This window comes from Exophiala mesophila (genome assembly GCF_000836275.1).
Source record: "Exophiala mesophila strain CBS 40295 unplaced genomic scaffold supercont1.6, whole genome shotgun sequence".
NCBI classification, from domain to species: Eukaryota; Fungi; Ascomycota; class Eurotiomycetes; order Chaetothyriales; family Herpotrichiellaceae; genus Exophiala; species Exophiala mesophila.
The window spans coordinates 2,603,226-2,624,722 of record NW_015622509.1 but is presented as its reverse complement, the minus strand read 5'-3'; the positions used below and the strand labels follow the sequence as shown (position 1 = coordinate 2,624,722).

General features: G+C 49.6%; 9 protein-coding genes across 11 annotated transcripts; 7 read left to right on the top strand and 2 right to left on the bottom strand.

Moving 5' to 3' along the window:
• Positions 1 to 221: 221 nt before the first annotated feature.
• Positions 222 to 2,735, top strand: PV10_08801 (uncharacterized protein; the record flags this gene model as incomplete). The annotated part of the gene is made up of 1 exon (XM_016373878.1): positions 222 to 2,735. The coding sequence occupies one exon, from the start codon at positions 222 to 224 to the stop codon at positions 2,733 to 2,735; it is 2,514 nt and encodes an 837-aa protein (XP_016220789.1).
• A 282-nt stretch (positions 2,736 to 3,017) lies between these two features.
• PV10_08800 (uncharacterized protein) lies at positions 3,018 to 5,216 on the top strand (the record flags this gene model as incomplete). Its single annotated transcript, XM_016373877.1, has 2 exons — positions 3,018 to 4,967; positions 5,031 to 5,216. Exons 1-2 carry the CDS (start codon positions 3,555 to 3,557, stop codon positions 5,214 to 5,216), a joined length of 1,599 nt encoding a protein of 532 aa, XP_016220788.1. The 5' UTR covers positions 3,018 to 3,554.
• Positions 5,217 to 5,438: 222 nt separating this feature from the next.
• Positions 5,439 to 7,636, top strand: PV10_08799. 2 transcript variants are annotated; one of them, XM_016373875.1, is made up of 3 exons: positions 5,439 to 6,459; positions 6,517 to 7,223; positions 7,337 to 7,636. In XM_016373875.1, the coding sequence occupies exons 1-3, from the start codon at positions 5,705 to 5,707 to the stop codon at positions 7,594 to 7,596; spliced, it is 1,722 nt and encodes a 573-aa protein (XP_016220786.1). In that variant the 5' UTR covers positions 5,439 to 5,704; the 3' UTR covers positions 7,597 to 7,636. The 2 variants fall into 2 exon arrangements, with proteins under 2 accessions (XP_016220786.1, XP_016220787.1); XM_016373876.1 differs by having other exon boundaries at positions 6,517 to 7,636.
• Positions 7,637 to 7,931: 295 nt separating this feature from the next.
• On the top strand, positions 7,932 to 8,419 carry PV10_08798 (uncharacterized protein). Its single transcript, XM_016373874.1, has one exon. It carries the CDS (start codon positions 8,036 to 8,038, stop codon positions 8,402 to 8,404), a length of 369 nt encoding a protein of 122 aa, XP_016220785.1. The 5' UTR covers positions 7,932 to 8,035; the 3' UTR covers positions 8,405 to 8,419.
• A 368-nt stretch (positions 8,420 to 8,787) lies between these two features.
• On the top strand, positions 8,788 to 11,943 carry PV10_08797 (uncharacterized protein). Its single transcript, XM_016373873.1, has 2 exons — positions 8,788 to 9,036; positions 9,094 to 11,943. The coding sequence occupies exons 1-2, from the start codon at positions 8,887 to 8,889 to the stop codon at positions 11,632 to 11,634; spliced, it is 2,691 nt and encodes an 896-aa protein (XP_016220784.1). The 5' UTR covers positions 8,788 to 8,886; the 3' UTR covers positions 11,635 to 11,943.
• A 227-nt stretch (positions 11,944 to 12,170) lies between these two features.
• PV10_08796 lies at positions 12,171 to 17,350 on the top strand. 2 transcript variants are annotated; one of them, XM_016373872.1, is made up of 3 exons: positions 12,171 to 12,223; positions 12,287 to 12,603; positions 12,659 to 17,350. In XM_016373872.1, exon 3 carries the CDS (start codon positions 13,023 to 13,025, stop codon positions 17,148 to 17,150), a length of 4,128 nt encoding a protein of 1,375 aa, XP_016220783.1. In that variant the 5' UTR covers positions 12,171 to 12,223; positions 12,287 to 12,603; positions 12,659 to 13,022; the 3' UTR covers positions 17,151 to 17,350. The 2 variants fall into 2 exon arrangements, with proteins under 2 accessions (XP_016220783.1, XP_016220782.1); XM_016373871.1 differs by having other exon boundaries at positions 12,287 to 17,350.
• A 17-nt stretch (positions 17,351 to 17,367) lies between these two features.
• Positions 17,368 to 18,719, bottom strand: PV10_08795 (uncharacterized protein). The gene is made up of 4 exons (XM_016373870.1): positions 18,545 to 18,719; positions 18,331 to 18,417; positions 18,049 to 18,208; positions 17,368 to 17,975 (listed from the first exon to the last, which is right to left on the bottom strand). The coding sequence occupies exons 1-4, from the start codon at positions 18,608 to 18,610 to the stop codon at positions 17,812 to 17,814; spliced, it is 477 nt and encodes a 158-aa protein (XP_016220781.1). The 5' UTR covers positions 18,611 to 18,719; the 3' UTR covers positions 17,368 to 17,811.
• Positions 18,720 to 18,887: 168 nt separating this feature from the next.
• Positions 18,888 to 20,145, top strand: PV10_08794 (40S ribosomal protein S9). Its single transcript, XM_016373869.1, has 4 exons — positions 18,888 to 19,002; positions 19,119 to 19,137; positions 19,232 to 19,330; positions 19,420 to 20,145. The coding sequence occupies exons 1-4, from the start codon at positions 18,957 to 18,959 to the stop codon at positions 19,835 to 19,837; spliced, it is 582 nt and encodes a 193-aa protein (XP_016220780.1). The 5' UTR covers positions 18,888 to 18,956; the 3' UTR covers positions 19,838 to 20,145.
• Positions 20,132 to 21,390, bottom strand: PV10_08793 (uncharacterized protein). The gene has a single exon (XM_016373868.1). It carries the CDS (start codon positions 21,277 to 21,279, stop codon positions 20,350 to 20,352), a length of 930 nt encoding a protein of 309 aa, XP_016220779.1. The 5' UTR covers positions 21,280 to 21,390; the 3' UTR covers positions 20,132 to 20,349.
• Between the last annotated feature and the right edge of the window lie 107 nt (positions 21,391 to 21,497).

The window sequence follows — 21,497 nt, the reverse complement described above, 5'->3', positions numbered from 1 at the left end:
GTCGACATCAGTCATGCTGCACGCCTGACATCAGAACAATCGCAAAGGCACCGAGGGATTGGCAGCCCATTCGTGCTTCTGGTGCCACAACCTCTTCACCTGACAGTTGTGTGACGGAAGGCCTGTTTGAGCGAGCCATCTCCAGACAGAGCACACAATTGTTTGCTCGTTTCGTTTCCATCCTTTTGCTTGTGAATTCTACCGTCTTGGTCAGTCATATCATGGCAGACTTTGCCAACACAGTTGTGGGCTTGTGGGATCTTGCAGTCCGCATCGCCAACTTTGCCAACGACATTCGATCAGCTCAAGACGACTTTGTCGGTCTCCGAGCCGAGGCCGAATGCCTTTTGATCTGCGTCAACTCTCTCAACTCCCCTTCCTGCCGCGATGCACTGTACAAATACATCACCGCTGACCAGGCGACCGATCTAGAGACCCTGGTCAAGAACACCCGACTTAACATGAAGGAGCTGAATGAATTCATTGCAAAGTGTTGGAGATTGGTAGAAAAGGACCTTGGAAGGGATGGACTCCGACGCAGGGGTTGGAGGAGGCTCGGAATGCGTTTGAAGCAGATTGTTGCAAAGACATGGGCCAAGTATTGGTTTGCTATGGCCGATAAGCAGGCTTTTCGAGACAAGCTAGTGTTGCCTGCCCAGAGCGTCAACATCTACTTGACGAGCTTGACGCATATTGGCTTGGTGAATGTTGGCTTTTTGATGCAGCTGAGTGGTCATGGGAGTGGTGGCTGCAGTTGTGCTTGTGGTAGTGGGAAGGGAGGTGGAGGAGGTGGTGGTGGTGGTCGCTCTGGTGGTGGCAGAGGAGGAGGTTCAGGTCCAGATGGCGGCGCCCCTGTCATTGTGGTTGATCCACTTCGTGACTGGAAGGCAGTGGGAAGGCAACTCGCTTTCAAAGAAGCAATTGCCCGCAGGACAGATCTCACGCCGGACCTCGAGGAGGAGATCATTGCATATGCTTTACACTTGATGAATGGCGGTGCTCCCTTCAACTCGAGGCCGAGCGGATCTGGCAGTACAGGAGGCAAGCAAAAATTTACTAAGACGACCAAAACCACCACTCGAGTACGCTCCCGATCCAGGTCTCGAGCCCCTCTTGGATCGGGAGGGCGAAAAAGTGACAGAATGTATCTGGTCCGCAAAAAGTCGACCAGTAAGCCATCAGCATCACGAGTCGAGATTGTGGACTTGGAAAGGACATCCGATACTGATGGCGACTATCCACGACGGCCACTCCTGGCTCTGCCTGCACCAGATACTCCCTCGTCTGGATCTGGACCTCAAGTAATAGAGATCAGGCCTCCTGGGCGACAATCTGGGTCTCCTTTGAGTGACGGATCCGATTCCAGTGGCCCAGGTCGTCGTCCTCCACGATCTCCGACCCCGTCTCCTCCACCCTCCCCACCCATCATCACTGCATCCGGAGCTCTCCATCCAGATGATGACCATAGTGACGCTTCGGTACGTCGGTTTCGGAGGGCTCAGTCACCTCGGATGCGTCAAGCCTCATCCCGGACTGTGGGGTTGGACATGTCTCGTGAACAATTACAAGCACGACGACGAATGGTCCTGGAGCAAATACAGGCCGAGGCAGATGCCGCGGCCGCCGAACTCGAAGCCAAGCAAGCAGCCTCCCGTAACGAGAGACGTCGATATCGCCATGAATTGCGTCAAAGTTCAGGCACTCATCATGAGCCCTCTGCTCAGGAAGAACATGAGGATGATAAAATGGATGATATTCTGGAGATGTGCAGCATCATCGAAGAGGAGTATGGTGTCCGCGTGGTGCCTTTGCCTGAAGGTACCCGGGAACCAATCTTTGCGCCAAAGGTGAAGCCTGCTGTCCCTCTCGAGGACGACGAGGCTGGGAGCGATCACAGTGGAGATGAGTTTGTCCGAAGAGACGAAAGTGGGAACAGTCGTCGCAGAAGTGAAGCCCGCAAACGTGAAACCCTCAGTCGGCGGACTATGGTCGAGTCTAGTGCAAGTGAGCGCAGCGAAGAGGAGGACGAAATACTGGTAAAGTCCATGTCTCGGAGACAAGGCAGTCGCTTGAAAGCAGAGACCAGTCTCCTGGGGTCAACGATGGCAGGGCAATCCCATGGACCACGCACCTTTGGCTACGAAGACCCTTATGTCCGAAGTAGGTCACACAGCTATTATCCTGAACCAGGCAGCTACCGTCAGGCTTCGAGATTCGAGCCATATCCGACGAGACCATACGACAGAGCTCGAGAGCGAGAACGACGACATTCTGAGTACCCTTCGGCATTCTACCAGGACGAGAAACACATCAGTCCCGAACGTGCACAGTACGTGAGGTTCAAAGAGCGTAATCGGCGTCAACCAAACGTTCGAGATGACAGCGACGACGACTCGTTATATGGCACCGGTCGCCCTGTCCCTGGTCCTAAGGGTCCTGGCCCAGCACCACCAGCTCCGCCGCTTGTCATCCGCACCGACCAGCATATGGATGATGTCGTTAGGGAAAATGAACTAAAAGAAATACGGCGGCCCTATGAGCGCGAACGTGAGGTTGAGCGTGAGAGGCCCTCATTGATCATTGCGGAGGACCGCCCTCCACCTTCATTCCGGCCACGAGTATATCACCATCGAAGTGCGCCAGGCGATATTCAACATCCTCAGGTGATTATCCACAGACGCGACTCTGGTAGTGAAGATGATTACGATCAGCGGAGTCGAATAAGCAGGGCCTGATAGATATGAGGAGAAGGTATAGCGAAAGCATTACAGTGTCCTCTACTCTAGGCATACAATTATGTATGAAGACAATGTCGCCAACAACCAGATATCACGTGGTACTGAAATGATAGAGACAAGGCTCCCCACTCGGCAGACATTCTTCTTTTGGTCAACGCCTGTCAACGCGTCAAGGCGCCTCGTCAGATGAAACAGATCGACATACAAGTCAAACTTGACTGTCTATCACATGAGATTTGCATGATTGTCGCAGGGCTTGAATCCCGTGGGCCGAGAATCCTGCAAACTCTGTACTCTTTAGAGCACAGAACTGCTGGTCCAACGGGTCAGCCTTGTTTCAAGTTCGAGATCCACACCATTGTGTTTCTATCTTCTCGACTCCTCTCCTGAACATCAATACTGTCTTCTCGTGGCATCCTTGTCATGACTGCAACGGGGCTGTACTCGTACTCCGTACTTGCTTTGCAGAGCCAAGATACGATAGACTCACTGTGAGTTCGCATCCGTCCTCGCTTCCCAGTGATGGCGACATGCCACGGCACCATGCGTGATCGACATCCCCATGGTTCGGGTGGAGAATGGTTCCCACAAAAAGGTAAGACCTGTCGGAAACTCCTAGCAATGCCCCGAGGAGGAACAGTGAAGTGGTCCTGGGGGAGGCTCCCCAATGACTGAAGAACTAGGTAATCCGTGCATCTGAATCTGGGAAGATGGGCAAATGAGTCTTGTTCCGATCTCGCTCATCCTGATAGTGTGACTTTCACACTCTGACAAAGGGAGACCCGTTCTCTCCTTCTTCAGTCACTCCCTCCCAACATGGGTTCTTCAAGGTCAGGTTCATCCAGGTGCAGTGTCGATATTGCCACAGAATTATACTTTGATGAGAAGCATCCTTTATACTCGGACGAAGAACATGGCCATAGTCATGTCACCACCACGGGCGGCATCTTCACCCGTACTCTTATCTCCCAGATCAGACTCTTGGTCAGATGTTTGATTCGATATTTGAGTGTGCTATCTCCAAGCTTCTTACATATCAATCCAAAATCCGGACAAGATGGAGGTGTCGGCCTTTCCTCCACCATATTCCTCGATGGCATGCGTGGTCTCGCCGCCTTTGTTGTATTCATCTGCCATCTCACATATGGCTCTTTCGACGTTGGACACGCATATGGGGCTAGAGCCAGCTCGTCAAGATCGACCTCGGTCGAAAACACCAACGACTCCATATTGCGACTTCCCATCGTGCGCCTCTTATATTCCGGCCCACCCATGGTCGCCATCTTCTTTGTCGTCTCGGGCTTTGCTCTATCTTTCAAACCGATCAAGTTGATGCACGCCCAACAACATGAGGCTCTGATGAAGAACACCAGTTCCTCGATGTTTCGGCGCGGCATCAGATTATTTTTCCCCTGCTTTGTGTCGACTTTCATGGTGCTTTGTCTGGCGCAGCTTGATCTCTACAAGCAAACAGAAGCCTTCTCGAAGCAAATGCGTGGAATAAAGGAGGACCATTGCTACACACAGCCGGACTTGTGGAACCAACTCACCGACTACCTTGAGCAGATTCAAAATTTTGTCAATGTGTTTGACTGGTCGCTCTATTCTGGCTCCATCGAGCTCGATCGCCATCTCTGGACTATTCCTGTCGAGTACAGATGCAGCATGGTGTTGTTCATGACACATTTGCTGGTGGCTCGAATGTCGAGTCGCTTGAGACTGTCAACTATTGCCGCCCTGATTGTGTGGGGAATCTCATGGAATAGATGGGATATGTGGCCATTCTGGGCGGGCATGGCCATAGCTGAGTTGGATCTGATCCGAACAAAATCGTCCCCAGGAACGGACAGATCCTTGCTCTCCTATCCCGGACTCGCTCATGACAAGGTGGACTCTCGTGCAGATACCAACCACCGTCGCTTCGAACGGCTGAGAAGTAACATGTGCTGGATCATACTCGTTGTCTCTCTTTACCTTCTTTCATTCCCCGACGCTGGTGGTCACGCTACACCGGGCTATATGACACTCAATTACTGGATCCCAGCGTCGTTTACTCAGAAGCATCGATTCTGGCCCAACGTCGGTGCATCACTGCTTGTCTGGACAATCTGCAATCTTGATATACTCAGGGACCGAGTCTTCTGTTGGAGGCCAATCCAATATTTAGGCAGAATCAGCTTCCCTCTCTACGTCATGCATGGTCCAATCATCCATACTTTGGGATACATGGTGAGTGAATAGCTATCTATGTCGGCAGTTTAGTTGATTGGTCATCCACTAACACTGTTCTAGATCCTACCACTATCTCCAAAGGTGGAAACACCGGAAGCTTTATGGGATTTTCAGCTTGCTTTTCTCAAAGCCTCGGCTTTCATTGTAATTGCAGTTATGTGGGCGGCGGATATCTTTATGAGGGTGGTTGATACTCCTTGTGTGCATTTGGCACAACGTCTAGAGAACTATTTTTTCATTGAGTAATGTCAAATGGACGGGGTCTGGGGAAACTCTCATGGTGGAATGAGTGTAATGTACAGACAACAGAATGAGTACCGTATGAGAGAATTGGAGAAGTTCTGGGGGATATCTTCCCAGGTTCCAGTTAAGGTTAGGCACCGGGTCCGGCCATAGAGCCCCCGAACTTTAAGTAAAGCATTTAAATCTTTACCTATCACAGTACTCGTACGTGGTCATGTTAGAAGGCGGGGGCCACGACCACAAAGGCTTCCTCGGCTCCATCGATATCCAAGCTTCTTAGCTTGGCCGAGAGTTGACCACCCGTCTCCTTAATCCAGAATTGCTTTCGATGTTGAACTCCCCATACTGGATCCATGGCTTGATAGGTGTTGGTCCAATTCGTCGCAGTCAATCCAGAAGGACCCAACGGGTGAAGTGAGGAGGGGACAGCGGATATTGGCCGAGACGAAGAACGTTGGCCGCCATCACCAGGGAAGCAACTTATCCAAGCTATGTTCAAACGAACAGTTGGCACCGCCTTCACAAGGCTACAAAAGTCGACACCAGTGGGCAATACACTCCCTCGATACGTCCGACAGCAGTGGCGACCTCAATCCACAACTTCAACATCTACATCTCCAGGCACAGGAACAAGCCGTCTCTCACCAGCATGGCTCTTTGGCCTCGGCGCCATCAGCGCGATACTCAGCAGCACAGCCATCACATATATGCAAGCTTCGAAGCCGACCACCAAATCCAAGCAGACTGACTATGCCTCGACCTGTCCACTACAAGACATGCCTCGTGCAGTCTACAACACCACACCGGACAACCTCAACGCCGCAACCCAGGAATTCATCCAACTCCTCGGCGCCGAACAGGTAAATCTCGACCTAGGCGCTAGAATATCACACTCTAGTACCGAATGGTCAGCAGCTCCTCGTGGTGATCTTGACAGATTCGACATCATTGTCAGTCCCCAAACCACAGAAGAAGTCAGTGCGATTGCAAAGATATGTCACCGTCGACGGATTCCCATGACGGCCTTTTCTGGAGGTACAAGTCTCGAGGGAACTCTGGCGGCAACTCAAGGTGGTGTATGCATTGATTTTAGATTGATGAATAATGTCATCGAGGTACGGAAAAGTGATTTAGATGTCACGGTGCAACCTGGTGTGGGATACGTGGATTTGAACGCACAACTCGCCAGTCAGGGTCTTTACTTCCCACCAGATCCAGGGCCGGGTGCTCAGATCGGTGGTATGATGTGGGTGATTCTTTAACTTTTGTCGAGAAATCTACTGATTTATGAATTTACCTCTAGCGCTCAAGGCTGCAGTGGCACCAATGCCTTCAGATACGGCACCATGAAGGACTGGGTCCTCGGTCTCACCCTTGTTCTTGCAGATGGAACCATCGTCAAAACCCGTGGTCGACCTCGAAAATCAAGCTCAGGATACGACCTGACAAGAATCATCGTCGGCTCCGAAGGCACACTCGGATTCGTCACCGAAGCCCATCTCAAATTAACCAGTAAGCCCCAAAACGAAAGAGTAGCCGTGGCCGCATTCCCCAGCAACTCCAAAGCAGTGGAAACCGCCGTCAAGGTCGTTCAAAGCGATATGCCCATTGCCGCAATGGAACTCCTCGACGATACATCCATGAGAGCTGTCAACCAAGGTGGCTACTGTGACAAAACCTACCCAGAAGTCCCGACCCTGTTCTTCAAATTTGCCGGATCCGACAAAGCGACGGTGGATGCTCAGATTAAAAAAGTGCAACAACTGGCACGAGAATCTGGGTGTCGTGATTTCCAATTCTCCAACTCGGCCGAAGAGGCTGAAGCTATCTGGGCGGCGAGGAAGACATTGCTTTGGAGTACACTCACGCTCAAGAACGATCCGACGGATGAATTCCTCAGCTCAGATACGGCAGTGCCTCTGTCTTGTCTGGGTGAAGCGTTCGATTTGGTCAAGCAGAAGATCAACGACAGCGGGTTTGTGGGATCATGCTTGGGTCATGTAGGAGACGGTAAGAATTGAACCTTGACCTTTCCTTTAACCTTGATATCCCTGGTCAGGTGGAACTGGAATTGGACCTGATTGTTAACGCTGATGCTAACGCTGCTCTTTGCTATTCGTCAGGAAATTTCCATACCGCCGTCCTCTACCCACCCGCTCAGAAACAAAAAGCTCGCGAGATCATCACGTGGGTACAGCGATTAGCCATTGAAATGGGCGGTACCGTCACCGGAGAACATGGTATCGGTCTAGAATATCGAGATATGGTGGTTGAAGAACTGGGTGAGAATAGTGTCGATATGATGAGACGGATTAAATTGGCTCTGGATCCTCTTTGTCTGTTGAATCCGGATAAGATGATTCGACTTAATATTGAGAGATAGATTAGTAGATGATCTAGATGAGAAACTACTACATAAATGCATGAATGGCGAACGGTCAATGGTCCCTGTCATGGTGTGGGCGTTCGGGGGGTTACTGAACTCCCCCTGTTCTTGCCAAGCGGTCAGGCGTCTTATATTAAGAGTTTTGTCGTTGAATGTGTAAGCAAAGGTATGTAGATGGAAAACCTTGTAGCCAGGAAAGCCATGTGTTTGGTGTGGTGCCATCCGTGAGTGACGTGAGAACAACAGGGAGCGATGCCGAAACAGGGAGGGCAATACGAGAGTATTTACAAACATGTATATATATATTGAAGTCTAGGTCATTGAGAATCAGTCATAAACCCACTTTAGGATATAAATCTACACATCTACGAGAATACAGACTGAGGACCACTACAACCTCTATCCTCACCTCACTTCAAAACCCCTTTCCTCAATCATGTCATCACCATCCATCCCCCTCTCCTCCAGCCTCACATCATCTGGCATCGTATTATCCGTCAAAGTCTGGATCCCCGTTGAAAAGCACGAAGACTTCTTCCACTTGATGCGCCCCGTCTACGACGCTGTAGTGGCCGAACCCGAATGTCGATTCTTTGTCATTACCAAAAATCCACAAGAACCTGAAGCTATCAGTTGGTTCGAGGGTTGGTCCAAGGATACTGATTGGTTGATGAATGTTCAATTACAAAAGGAGTATTATCAGCCTTATTTGGCAACGACGGAGAGTTGGTTTGTTAAACCGAGATGGTTTGAGATTTTGAGTCCGGTGGATGGGTTGGTGAGTTTTAAAGTGCCGGAGAAATAAGGAGGAATGGGAATGGGAATGGGATATAAGTGTATCCTTATTTGATCAATGAATGTCGATAGGATGCTGAAATCAGAGGTTGAAGAAGAATTGCGAACTGCGCCTACGGGAGGAACACGTCGCTGAAACTCTCATTTTCACCACAATTCCAGAATCGAGACTCACTTTCTTCTTTGATTCTTGCCTCTAACAATCTCTTCACCTTTCTCAAACCTCATGTTGACGCTTAATTGGTATGCTTACAATTTGGCATCTTGAAAATATGACAGAACTCACCCTTCACTGTCAGACTTGACAGTCCATAAGGTCACGTCTACTGAAGTGAATGTCATGGCTACCCCTCCAAAGGTAACAGTAACAATGGTTGTTGCGAGGGCAACCATCGTAAGTGCCCGCATCATGAGAAATATCCTCATGACGCGTGAATTCGCGTCTTTGGTCTTCTGTGGTGGGGTTGATTCCATCCAAAAGTACCCCTCCAGATGATCGTGCTGCGACTGATTGCGATGACTGCGATGACTGCGACAAATGCAACGCTCACCATGGTTGCAAATCTATTGCTTCAGTCTCTCACAGACCTTACTCAAGAACTTGAATCCATCATCACAAGTAAAGTCCAGGTACCACTGAAAGTAAGTCAAAAGTCACGGCTGAGATCACGAACTTTTGAATTGACCAACTCCTTACAGCCACTTCTCAACATCCTCAACAAGGATTGCCGACAAACACTCCTAGCAACATGGGTGACATGCAAGCAATGTCAGATCAAACCTCTGATATATTCCCTGGTCAGACGATACCATGACCATGACCTCGTCCTTCCAATCCTGCGAAAATTGTCCCAAAACCCACAGATTGCTATTGAGCTCAGCACCGCACAGGATAAATATAGACTGTCCATCATCCAGGATCTCGCCTTCCAGGATCCAGTCGACGATCTCTCCGACAGTAGCACTTCCTGGCAGTCCAGAGATGCTACCCAGTCTCTTTCTCAGCCCAGTTTACCGGATGCTCAATTTGAAGTTCTCTTGGCGACTTTGCCATATCAAAATTATGCTCCGGTCGAATTGGCCAACCTTGTCACAGGAATTCTAGGAAATAAGGCTGGCTGTAGAGCCTCGGTCTGGAATCGCGCTGTCAAGCTTGTGCTGGAGTCGCAGCCTCTCGAAACACTATCCAACGTTGATGAAAAGGTCCTGCAAAAGGCATATACAAACTGGAAGGTCCAGATGCAGTCGAGAGATAATTATGAGGCCATGACATCTATCCACATCGCCTCTTCTCTAGCCCAGTTCTGGGACCAGCTGCACGAAAATCCCCCATTCCACCCGCACCACCAGCATCATCCTCGTCCGAGTCTGCCACCAATCCTGGAAACTTGGATTGCCCTCGCACACGAATTCTTCAAGTTGCCCAAAGGACCTAGTACTGCAAAGGCAACCTTTCTTCGCTCCCTCAAAGCCGTTGTCGACTCCAGTTCGTATTCCTCCGGCGAACATGCTGAAATGGTGGCGATGGGAAGACACGTCATGGCCTCCCTGGACCGACCCAGTGTATCTGAATGGAACAAAGATTCCGGGATTGCAGCCGCCAAATTGAGTCAGAAGATGTTGGAAGTCTCCATTTCGCCGCTGATGAGGATCAATGCCTTCTGCGTTCTCGCGTCGGCCTTTGAATCAGCCTCGCAAACAGAACAGTGGCAGATGTTTGCTACCGTGGAGCCGATTCTTCTGTCTCTCCTTCGACAAGAGGACTTCATTTGCCCGAGTGAGGTTTCAGAACCCAAAATATTCCTAGGTCAGATGGTGGCTATGATGCAGGCGGTAGAAGGACATGGTCATGGCACGGCCAGATTGTCTTCCTTTTTTGGGAAGCTGGTTCCTGTCATCTTTAATCTGGCCAACCCGTCACTCATCACCCTCCAAAAGTCGATTGGTACTGAATGGGCACTCCTCTTCATGTCTGCCCTTGCCTCTCACACGTCAAAGCAGCCCTCTGGTTTCTCGGGCCGATCCTTCTGCACCATCGTCCGCGACATTGGATTCCCAGAATGGTGGGCAGTAAACAATTCAAAACCAGGTCGGCCTAAGAACTGCGCAGGGTTAGGAATTTGTCCTCACATCGTCGAGTCCAGGAGACAGAGACTTTGCATCAGAGTCTCGAGAACATTCAACGACCTTGTAGGACACAGCAATTTTGACGAAAGAGCAGATGCGGAGGCACAATTACAGCTCGACCAAGCGACGCCCGAAAGAAGCTGGAATATCTGTCAGTGGCTGCCGTCGACTGTCAAAAGTCTCCCAGTTGGGAACAATACACCCTTGGCCAATATCCCCAAATCCCTGAGCCAAGAGCTTCGAGCTGCCTGCGCCGAAATCCAGGCTGCTGCAATGTTGCATGTTGAGGAAAGATGTCACATCTTACGAGAACGATGTGAAAATATTGAAAAACCACTGACCGCAGAAAGAACCAAAGTTGCGGAGCTTGAACGTACCTTGGACGATGTGAGAACAGAGTTTGGCACTCTCCAAGAATTGCATCAGCATCTAAGGTCCGAGTTCTCTAGGGCTCGTGAACATCGAGCATATCAAACACGACGTGCTATCGGCTTTGCCGGACTTGCTTCGACATTGAGACGTGAGCGGCAAACGCAGCAGGTGCAGCACTCTCACGAGGTACAAGCTCTACAACAAGGGCGCCGCGAAGATGCTGCACGCGTTGCACGCCTAGAGGCTGAAGTCGAGGATGCTCACGAGGAGAATGAAGCTCAGGAATTGGCTCGGAGGGGCGAGAAGTTGCTCGAGGAAGAGATGAGGGAGAGGCTAGAGGAGTCGATCATCGAGCTTGAAGAACAAGTGTCGTGGCAGCAGGAGGAGATGGCTAGACAGGAGAGAGAATTGGCGATGAAGTATGAATCCGAGTTGGCGATCAAGATGGAGGAGCAGGAAAGGGAATTGATGGAGACTTCTCGTGCTGAACTGACGGTCAGGATGGAAGAGCAGAATAGGCTGTTACAAGAACGCGAACAACGACATGTCCAGGAGATATCTACGCGGGAGGAGGAGATCAGCCAACAAGCCTCGAGGCTCAGGGCATTGGAGGAAAGATACCAGAAGTCGGAAGCACACGTCACGGATCTTGAAGAGCAGGCGGAGAAAATGTCTCAATACCTTGCTGCGGCCAATGGACGTGAGAAGAGACTCTTGGACATCTTACAACCTCAAGGATGACAGAGATGTGAGCGGACGAGATGGTTTTGGGCGTGTGGAGATCCTGACACTCATCATGTCGTGTGAGGATGTGAGGATACCTAGTTTGGGTTGTGAGTCGAACACCTACCTGGTTTAAGCGTTGTGAACGGTACGACCACAATCAGTCGTTTGGTGTTTGACACGCCGAAGCAAACGGCTGAACGTCCTGTTACTGCCGGCTTGTCTTCTGGAAGAGAAAAGAATGGAATGAGGTCAAACAAGTGAGCCCGTTGCTGGCCGAAGATGATAAGATATGTACCGTGCTTTACTTTCAATGACCAAGATGATTGGCTGAGTATATTTACCGACGTATCTGTAGACCTTTTGGTCACACCCAATCCTTTTCATCCGAGTGATTATCAATTACTTCCTTCAAGTGCTTGAATCATGATGTGGATCGATCTTCTTTGTTTGCCAAGCCAGTCCGTTTTCCAACGAGAGACGTTGAACAAGGTTGGCTTGCGGAACACATTTTATATATATACATGAATCACATTAAAAGACGACATATATGTGGGGTTTGAGATTGAGATTGAGGTTGAGGTTGAGGTTGAGATAGAAAGCAAGTGTAATCACATCCGCTCCTTCTGATATCAACGCTTGGCACTCACACTCGTCCTTGCCGCACCAGACCAGACGGACGATCCAAACGCGCAAACAACAACAAAACCATCTGCCTGTGTCTGATTCTTAATTCCAATCACGTCCAGAAGCAAATCGCACATGTGTCTGGTGTTTCTGGTGCGTTATCGAGGCGTCTAAGTCGCCACCGCCTCACCTCCGCCTGCCTCAATTGTGACGGATCTCAAGATCTCAAGATCTCCTCACCCACACAGGGAGAAAGAGAGACTCTCATCCAATCAGCGTGTCAATCTCAGTCTCAGGTCTCAGATCTCAGACTTCAGACTCAAGCACAAGCTCCGGATTGCCACTCTTCACCATGTCGATGTCGGTCCTATCACCCTTCTTCTTCTTACTTCTGGACGACTCATCCGTTTCTCAGTATTAACAACAAACAACACACAAACCACCGTCATATTACTCCTCTCTGTGTCATGATCCTCTCTTTCTGAGACTTCTTAATGACATTTCCCCTCCTTCTTCCTCTCTTCTGAGTCGCTTCAAAAGACTCCTCTTCACATTCACAGACTCATGACTGACGCTTGGCAGGAACCTCATCTGCTACTGTCAATTTAAACTTCTTGATTCCTCTTCAGGATTCTCTTCTTTGTCCTCTATCTGTCGTTTTGGATCATGGCCGAGGTGATGTAGAGTGATTGGTCTTTCTCAGAGATCTCTCACTCACAAAGCTTGATCACTTAGGTCTTGTACCGAAGATCTTGATCATCAAACCTTGAACCTTGATCATGGACATCTCACGTCCCCGTTCCCCACCAAAGGGGCCTGCTCAATCTCATCGGAATAGAAATAGACACCGCGGAGACTACAAATCTCATAGCTCTCAGCCTCCGACCCCCTCTAATGATGAGTGGAAGCAATGGCCTTCAGTCAAAGCTCGAATCCCCAATCTGCCTCACGGCACTACAACGTGGGACATCCAAAAGAACCTCTCACAATTTGGGAATCTAGACTTCATCAAGATTGAACAGACCCGTCAAGGAGACTTCGCCCCGACTGCAATTGTCACCTTCAAACCACCCCCGCGGACAAAGGTCCCGTGGGAGCGACCATATTGCCAAACTGGAGTTGAATTCCGTACCAAACGAGCAGAGACCGATCCTGCAACAGGAAAGGAGAAAGAGGTGATTCACAATTGGAAAGTCTTTGTCAACTACCTTAAGCAAAGACCCCCACCCACAACCTACATCCACCCCGTCCACGGTCAGCCTGCTGTCACGTTTCCCACCGAGATGACTATTCGCGGCCAAAGTCTTGACTTCGGCTACCTGAAAACAAGCACTTCCATGACTGTCATGAAGTCGGTCCAGAGACAACGCCATCAGTCCCAGATTCGACTTGCCTTGAATCCGTCCAAAAAAGAACTCACAATCTCCTTTCCCTTCCTCATCAACTCTGTCAATCAAGACAATACCCCGAAGCAGGTCTACAGACAGTATCGCTTCCACATCGCTCTCAATGACCCATTCTTCATCTGCCAGTCTACCTGCGATTCCAAGACCTCACTCATTCTCCATGTTAAGACTCCTCCCTGGTATTCCAGAAAACTCCAAGATGCCATGCAGTTAAGCCATGACCTAGAGTCCTTCACATGGAATATCGAGGACACTTGGTCTCGTCAGACCGATATCGTCGACGAGAAAAGCACCATCGACAAGATCAATCGCCTTCCCATCTCAACCCGTAAGGAGCTCAACGCCATCAATATTGCACGCTGGACGGCCTTTCGATTTACCTTACTTCCCAAAGAGGAACCCCAGTCATCCATGACTCTTGACCATTTCCTCAAAGCTCTGGAAGCTTTCAACGTCCACGTGCTTCGTGACGATACTTTCACCTTTGAACAAGGTCAACTGTACGAGGCGCCTCTCTGGGATTTACTCGACGCGGGAGATACCGTCGAGTCCCTCACCGATCAGATGTCTGCACTCTCCTTGTCATTTGAACTGAGATACCAACTCGAGGTCTGCATCACCCGCGGTTGGTTAAATGAATATCTCATCGGCCAGTCCTTTTTGCAGCAACTCATCGCGCTGCCTGAACGCCGTGCCAAACAGATCTTGATCCATGTCGACGCTCACCAACAACGTGTCTATGACCCTTGTGACATTTTTGAGGATCTCCGGTATCTTAGACCTGTCAGAGCCTCCACCATTCCACCCTATTGTGTCGAGGTCTACTCGGCCACAGTCACCGCAACCGGTATTGTTCTACACACTCCCACGGTGGAGATCGCAAACCGAGTCATTCGGAAATATCAGCGCTACGCCGATCGTTTCCTCAGAGTTCGCTTCGAAGATGATGTCTATCGCGGTCAGGCCAGATTGTATCCTTCCACGAACAAAAAAATGATCAACGTGTTCAAGCGAGTGTATCGCACCATGAAGCATGGTATCGTCATCGCTGGACGTCATTATCAATTCCTCGCCTGGGGCAACTCTCAACTTCGAGACCACGCCGCACATTTCTTTGCACCTACCTCAAGTATCACTATCGATACCATTCGTGAAAGCATGGGTACGTTTGATCATGAGAAAGTTGTTGCTAAGCGAGCTGCCCGGATGGGTCAATGTTTCTCCACCACCAGAGCCATTTCTTTAATCACCCCTACACACGAGTGGTCATCAAAAGTCATCGGTGACATCGTCAGCTTTGGCTATACCTTCACTGACGGCGTTGGAAAGATCTCTCCATTTGCCGCCGAGTTGATCAAGCAAGAGCTCAAACATCCCGGTCCAGCACCATCCGCGTACCAATTCCGACTTGCTGGCTGCAAAGGAGTTCTTGCTATTGACAAGAGCCTCTCCGGATTGGATATGAGACTTCGTCCGAGCCAGTTCAAGTTCGAGAGTTCCTCTACTGAACTCGAAATCATCCGTGTCTCGGTGTATTCCCAGAGCACCCTCAATCGTCAGTTGATCCTGGTCCTTTCAAACCTTGGCGTTCCCGACCACATCTTCCTCAACAAACAAAAGGACTGCATTGAAGCTCTCAATAAGGCCCTTGTAGATGATGCTGCAGCTATGCGTGCTTTGCGAGAGAATGTTGATCCAAATCTGGCGACTTTGAGTATTTCCACCCTGGTGGAACACGGATTCCGACGTACAAAAGAGCCTTTTGTAAGCTCCTTGCTCCAACTTTACCGTGCCTGGACTCTCAAATACCTCAAAGAAAAGGCCAAAATTCCCATTGCCAAGGGAGCATTTGTTCTCGGCGTTGTGGACGAAACACAGACATTGCGTGGCCACGTTGAACACTCGAAGGATGAGCTGGACGAGCCTCTCTCCCAAGACCAGAGAAAGGCAATGCTTCCTCAGATCTTTCTTCAATATACTGATCCTGCTACTCAAAAGCGGAAAGTGGTTCAAGGCGTTTGCTTCGTTGCTCGAAACCCATCCCTACACCGTGGAGACGTCAGGGTGGTCATGGCCGTCGATAACCCCCAGTTGCGCCATATGTGTGATGTTGTCGTCATGCCTTGCATTGGTGATCGCGATTTGCCCAGCATGTGTTCTGGCGGTGACTTGGACGGAGATGACTATGTGGTTTGCTGGGATCCTGAATTGATACCAAAGGAGTGGACAGCAGAGGCTTTCCACTATGATCCCCCAACCCCGGTCACCAGAGATCTCATTACCAACGATGACATTATCAATTTCTTCTGCGACTACCTGCAGAATGATTTTCTTGGTCGCATCGCACATGCACATCTCGCAGCTGCAGACTTTTTGGACGATGGTATTTGCAGCAAACCATGTCTAGACCTGTTGGCGCTTCATTCCATGGCTGTCGACTATCCAAAAACTGGGGTTCCTGCTAGAATGCCTCGGGCATTGGAACGAAATACCTGGCCACACTTCATGGAGAAGAGAGGCAGACCATCGTATCATTCGAAAAAGATCTTGGGCAAGTTGTATGATGCCGTTGAGAAGGTCAACTATGCCCCTGAGTTGTCCGACGCTTTCGATCCGAGAATCCTAAAGCACCCTCCTGAAGATGCCATTGTGAACTTTGTCAAGGAACTCAAACTCCAATACGATCAATCTATGCAAAGAGTCATGACTCAACACGAGATCCAGACAGAGTTTGAAGTCTGGTCAACCTTTGTCATGTCCCACAGTAAAGCATTTGGAGACTTTAAATTTCATGAAGAAATCGGTAATCATTCCAAGACGCTGAAAGAGCAATACTACGAAGCCTTTTGTACTGAAGCAGGTTCTCGAGAATTCGCCAAACTGGCCCCCTATGCCGTGACTGCATACCATGTCACACATACTGAAGTGAAGACAGCTTTGGAGGCTTGGGAGTCGGAGGATGCCAGCGAGGGTAGTGATGAGGAAGAGCAAGAGGTAGAAATCACCCATCCTCCTTTCATCAGTTTCCCCTGGATTCTGCAAGAAGTCCTTGAGAAGGTCGCCAAGTGCACTCTATCGGATGAAGAACTGAATGAGCTTGAGCCTGCTGCTCGAGTTGCATATGAAACCGCGTTCAACGAAGCGAAGAATTCCGGTGATGACTTTGCATTCTGGACTTTGATGAAGGACTTTGATCCTCATCATTTGGTAGTGAGAGAGTTGTGCAAGGTCAACAGTGAAGAGGCTGCGAAGGGATTGGAGGTTGCAGTGGAGGTGAATGAGGTTAACAGCGGAACGGAGGAGAGTGAAGCTGAGGCTGTCATTGCCGTCACCACAGCATCAGCACAAGAAGTCGACACAGTTGCCGAAGAAAAGGACATTTTTCTTGCAACTGAGAAAATGGTTGAAACTCTTATTTTGGAAGAAAAAGCAGAACAGAACGGTCCATCAGAGACTGTTTATGATTTTGGAGATGACGATGATGGCGGCTTCACGTACTAGGACAAGACAGGACAGGACAGGACAGGACAGGACCTTAGGCCATTACCTGGGAGGCTTGGACCATGACGATGATGGCGACTTCACGTGCTAGAACAGGACCCTGGGACATGACCTACATGGTATTGAGCATGACCCGCGAGGCATGAACATACTGTAGCAAGAGTCACAAACAAACACAATTCAACACAGCATAACACTACTACTGTGATCAATCTCGTTCTCATGATGAATGAAACGTAGTTATCATTTTTCGCACCACAATGAAACCCATCTCACAAGGACTGGGCAACACTTGTGTGTTTGTGTGCTAGTTTTGGCTTGATTTACTCGAGACCAACCCGACCTATCGAAAGTAGACTTCAATATGCCAGTTCATGTCGGCTGCAATCCCCCAGCCCATCACTACTGATCAGACCCATGCGACCAGCATTCCATAGACATGAAATGACTGAATAGTTGCATGACTTTGGTTGGAATATTCATCATATCAACCAACCAACCAATCAACCAGTCAAGTCTTCATCTCCTCTCCTTCATTCTCCCTTGCTTCCATGTGCATCACACAGTCGGTGCCGTCCCCATCGCAAACATGGGCGCAAAAACGTAACGTAACGTCGATCCTGAATCCACATCGCATCGGGAAGATAAGATGAAACGCAATCTAGATATGAGTATCATAAGGCTGGGGAGCCAAACTCTCCACATCCGTCAACTCGATCGTATGCGCAGCTCGAGGTCCAACAGGAAGACGTTTGAGTTGAACACTTTCTCCCTTGGCCTTGGCTTCTCGTTTACGTGCAGCGTTGGACTTGACTCGGTTGAGGACTAGACGGGAAAAAAAAGAACAGGTTAGTTTTTTTTAAAGATCCCTTTTGTCTCCCTCGGTATGGTGTCTTACACTCTTCTCTTGATCGCGAATGTGAAACATGCTCAACTCGCAAGTTCACTCTCTTCTCGAGATATCGGTTGCCGACTTTCTTGTAGATGATGACTCCGACGGCGGATTTGGTCACGTTGTAAACGACACCGGTTTTGCCGTGGTAGACTTTGTGGGGCATCTAAACATATTTATTCCTTGTTAGTCAAAGGTGATTTCGTAGATTCGAGGCGGAAGTGTGATATGTATTTCGTTTCTTGTGTGTTGGAATGCTGTGTAGGGAAGGTCTGGAGGTTTGCTTACGCCCTTTTGAACGGCACCGTTGGCCTTGACATCGACGATATCTCCAACTCGGTAGGTCTTCAAATACGTGCCGAGAGCGATCATGCCCTATTGGAAAAAAAAGACGAGAGGTTAGTTATGTTGATCTGATTCATTTTTTGGAGTATGCGATTGAGATATTCTTCAATATCGTGGATGGGTGGTTGTGCTTCATCTCTTTCTTTCGTTCTCATACCTTTTCCCGATGCTTGCGGCTAAAGGCATATCGAGTGCCGGCGCGAAGACCTGCTGGGTGACCCATTTCGCCGGTATTGTAATGATTGACAAGTTCGGCGTCAAGGTAGTGTTGGTGGAGTGGTGTGGGATGTCGTTTTGTAGATTGAATTCTACGAGGTTTGAATTGAGTGAGGTCTGTCCTATCCGCCCAGGCGCAGTTTGCCCAAAATGCCAAGACTCACCACACATTTGATGAATTTGTGTGGGAGAGAAAAACCCACTGGTGTGCCAAGACTTTTCCTGGCCCTGAAACGGGCAAGACCCAATTCCACAACCACCATCACCAACCTCATCCGCAGTTTACGACCACATTTTCTCTCACAACCACACACCGGTGACGACAACTTGATTGTACATCTTCGAGTGCAATCATGGCGCCACGATCCTATTCCAAGACCTACAGTGTCCCTCGTCGACGTAAGTGAACTCTCATCCCTTTGCAATTCGTTGTCGCAACTCCCTGCGCACAAACGAATTGAAGGACACCAAAAAATGTCATGAATGATCTTTATACTAACAACTTTGTCTAATAGCATTCGAATCGGCTCGTCTGTACGTATCTCCTGGCCACTGAGCATGAGCTTGATTTTTCTCTGCTTATGTCTGAGAGATCCTCTGTCTAACAATTTTTTCTTGCGCCTTCTAGCGACTCCGAGTTGAAGATCGTCGGTGAATATGGTCTGCGCAACAAGCGTGAAGTCTGGCGTGTCCAGCTCACTTTGTCCAAGATTCGACGTGCTGCTCGGTAAGATTGATCACCACCAAACCACAAGTCTACGAGACGAGATGGGGAATGAATCGTTTTACTAACCATGAAACCCTTCTATCTTACAGTCAACTTCTCACCCTCGACGAAAAGGACCCCAAACGTCTCTTCGAAGGCAATGCCCTGATTCGACGTCTCGTGCGAGTCGGTGTGCTCGACGAGTCTCGCATGAAGCTCGATTACGTGTTGGCCCTGAAGGTGGAGGATTTCTTGGAGCGTCGTCTCCAGACCTGTGTCTACAAGCTCGGCCTGGCGAAGTCCATCCATCACGCCCGTGTCCTGATCAAGCAACGCCACATCCGTGTCGGCAAGCAGATCGTCAACGTCCCTTCCTTCATCGTCCGTCTCGACAGCCAGAAACACATTGATTTCGCTCTGACTTCGCCCTTCGGTGGTGGACGTCCCGGCCGTGTCAGGAGGAAGAAGGCCAAGGCTGCTGAGTCCAAGGAGGATGGTGGTGATGATGAGGCTGAGGATGAGGAATAGATGTGTGCGTGAAGCTACATCGTACACCTATTCGTCTGGTCTCACCGTGAACGACAACAAGTTGCCACTGGTTGAACCTCGAGATGGAACAAGATATCAAAATCATGGCCGTCTTATCAAAAAAATCAACCAGAATCCCTGGCCGATCACTCAAAAACAGTGTCTGTATTTCAGTCACTCAGATGTCCTACTCACGCTTGGCTTGCCAAGTGATGCAACTCAGATACCATTAGACCTGAAAAATGGTCCACGTCTTGAGAGGAATTCTCAAGACGAGATGAGAAGCAATCAAAATCAAGTTACAATCATGTCATCTGTTTCGTAATCCTGTAAACTTTCCTAACGCCTGGCTATTGATAAACCTAACCCGCCCAACGCTTCCATTGATACAATCATCCCATCTTTCAATCGTACAGCATCGCGAATACAAATGCAAATCGCAGAGCCCAGGTTCCAAACCCACCTAATCCTTCCCTCAAGCAACTCATCATCATGATCATCTCCTCTTCACTTCAGTTCACCCCCAACAACCCTCTCAAAACCGTTTCACTTGATTTATACCACCTACCCATATCCTCCAAATCATCTCTCCCACCCTCTATTCTCCTCCTCTGTAAATCCCTCGCAATCCTCGTCGCTTCATTTCTCCTCTTCTCCAAATCCGCCAACTCACGATCCATTTTATCCACCTGTCTAACCTGCGCCGGCAACTGTCTCTGCAAAGCCTCAATCTCGTCATCAATCTCCTTATTCCTCCTCGTCTGCTCCTCCAACGCCGTCTCCGTCGCTTCCAACGACATGTTCATTCTCGGATCAGCACTCGCATTCCGTCCAGCCAGACGTTGTTTTTCACTAACTTCCGCAACTAACGCATCGACGTCGCGTTGAAGATGGGCGATTTCATTGGGCAGGCGTTCGAGAACGGTCATGCCGTTGGTGACTTTTTGGTATTTGGTTGCGAGGTCGCGTGCGGTGGTTTCCATTTCTTGGACCAAGGCGTCGACTTGGTCTTTGTGGGCTTTGACTTGGGTTTTCATGGCAGCGAGTCGGGTTTCGAGTGCGAGGTTCTCATCGTGCGTGACCACGAGGGGTGGGTCGCCCACGATGGAGCGAAGGTATTTCTCTTTTGTGACTTGTTCCAGGTAGCTGAAGCGGAGTTTGGAGAAGAGGTCTTTGTAGTGTGTTAGGTCGGCTTGCAGGGATGCTGGCGTGAGGAATGGGTCCGAGTCGAGGTCGCTGTTGGATACGGAGGCGCGTGATGGTGCGGTAATGTTGGTGTTAGATGGGGGATTTGAGGAGTCTTCTGAGCGTGTTGATTCGTCTTTGGGCCTTGTTGAAGATAGAATCGGTTCGGCGAGACTGAGGATTGAGAGAGGATGTGATGCTTGGTGAGCCCGTAGAGTCGCGAGGGCGGCCACGGGGTCGGTGTCGACGTCGGCCATTGTGTTGAGAGGTGATATTGTTTGAACCGGGGTCGATGCGAGTATTGTGCGTCAAGAAGTCTCGGTCTTTAAGGTCTCAAGTAATTGGGAGACTTGTTGGTGAAAATGCGACTCGATTCCTAAGGGTCCTTGTCCACAGTGGAGTCCATAAGTGGAAGTGTAAACATTCATGGGACTGGCCGGAGAAATGATCCGCCGACACCCGGGGTCACGCCAGA

What these genes read in the sequence shown, in the direction of transcription:
- PV10_08799 (XM_016373875.1), top strand. Translation starts at nt 5,705, where the DNA reads ATGTTCAAACGAACAGTTGGCACCGCCTTCACAAGGCTACAAAAGTCG. An exon ending in GCTCAGATCGGTGGTATGAT is followed by an intron (nt 6,460 to 6,516) that starts GTGGGTGATTCT and finishes ATTTACCTCTAG; the next exon opens with CGCTCAAGGCTGCAGTGGCA. An exon ending in CTTGGGTCATGTAGGAGACG is followed by an intron (nt 7,224 to 7,336) that starts GTAAGAATTGAA and finishes GCTATTCGTCAG; the next exon opens with GAAATTTCCATACCGCCGTC.
- PV10_08798 (XM_016373874.1), top strand. Translation starts at nt 8,036, where the DNA reads ATGTCATCACCATCCATCCCCCTCTCCTCCAGCCTCACATCATCTGGC.
- PV10_08797 (XM_016373873.1), top strand. Translation starts at nt 8,887, where the DNA reads ATGATCGTGCTGCGACTGATTGCGATGACTGCGATGACTGCGACAAAT. An exon ending in AAGTCCAGGTACCACTGAAA is followed by an intron (nt 9,037 to 9,093) that starts GTAAGTCAAAAG and finishes AACTCCTTACAG; the next exon opens with CCACTTCTCAACATCCTCAA.
- PV10_08796 (XM_016373872.1), top strand. Translation starts at nt 13,023, where the DNA reads ATGGACATCTCACGTCCCCGTTCCCCACCAAAGGGGCCTGCTCAATCT.
- PV10_08795 (XM_016373870.1), bottom strand. Translation starts at nt 18,610, where the DNA reads ATGGGTCACCCAGCAGGTCTTCGCGCCGGCACTCGATATGCCTTTAGC. An exon ending in ACGGTGCCGTTCAAAAGGGC is followed by an intron (nt 18,209 to 18,330) that starts GTAAGCAAACCT and finishes AAATATGTTTAG; the next exon opens with ATGCCCCACAAAGTCTACCA. An exon ending in TTCGCGATCAAGAGAAGAGT is followed by an intron (nt 17,976 to 18,048) that starts GTAAGACACCAT and finishes TTTCCCGTCTAG; the next exon opens with TCCTCAACCGAGTCAAGTCC.
- PV10_08794 (XM_016373869.1), top strand. Translation starts at nt 18,957, where the DNA reads ATGGCGCCACGATCCTATTCCAAGACCTACAGTGTCCCTCGTCGAC. An exon ending in AAGATTCGACGTGCTGCTCG is followed by an intron (nt 19,331 to 19,419) that starts GTAAGATTGATC and finishes TCTATCTTACAG; the next exon opens with TCAACTTCTCACCCTCGACG.
- PV10_08793 (XM_016373868.1), bottom strand. Translation starts at nt 21,279, where the DNA reads ATGGCCGACGTCGACACCGACCCCGTGGCCGCCCTCGCGACTCTACGG.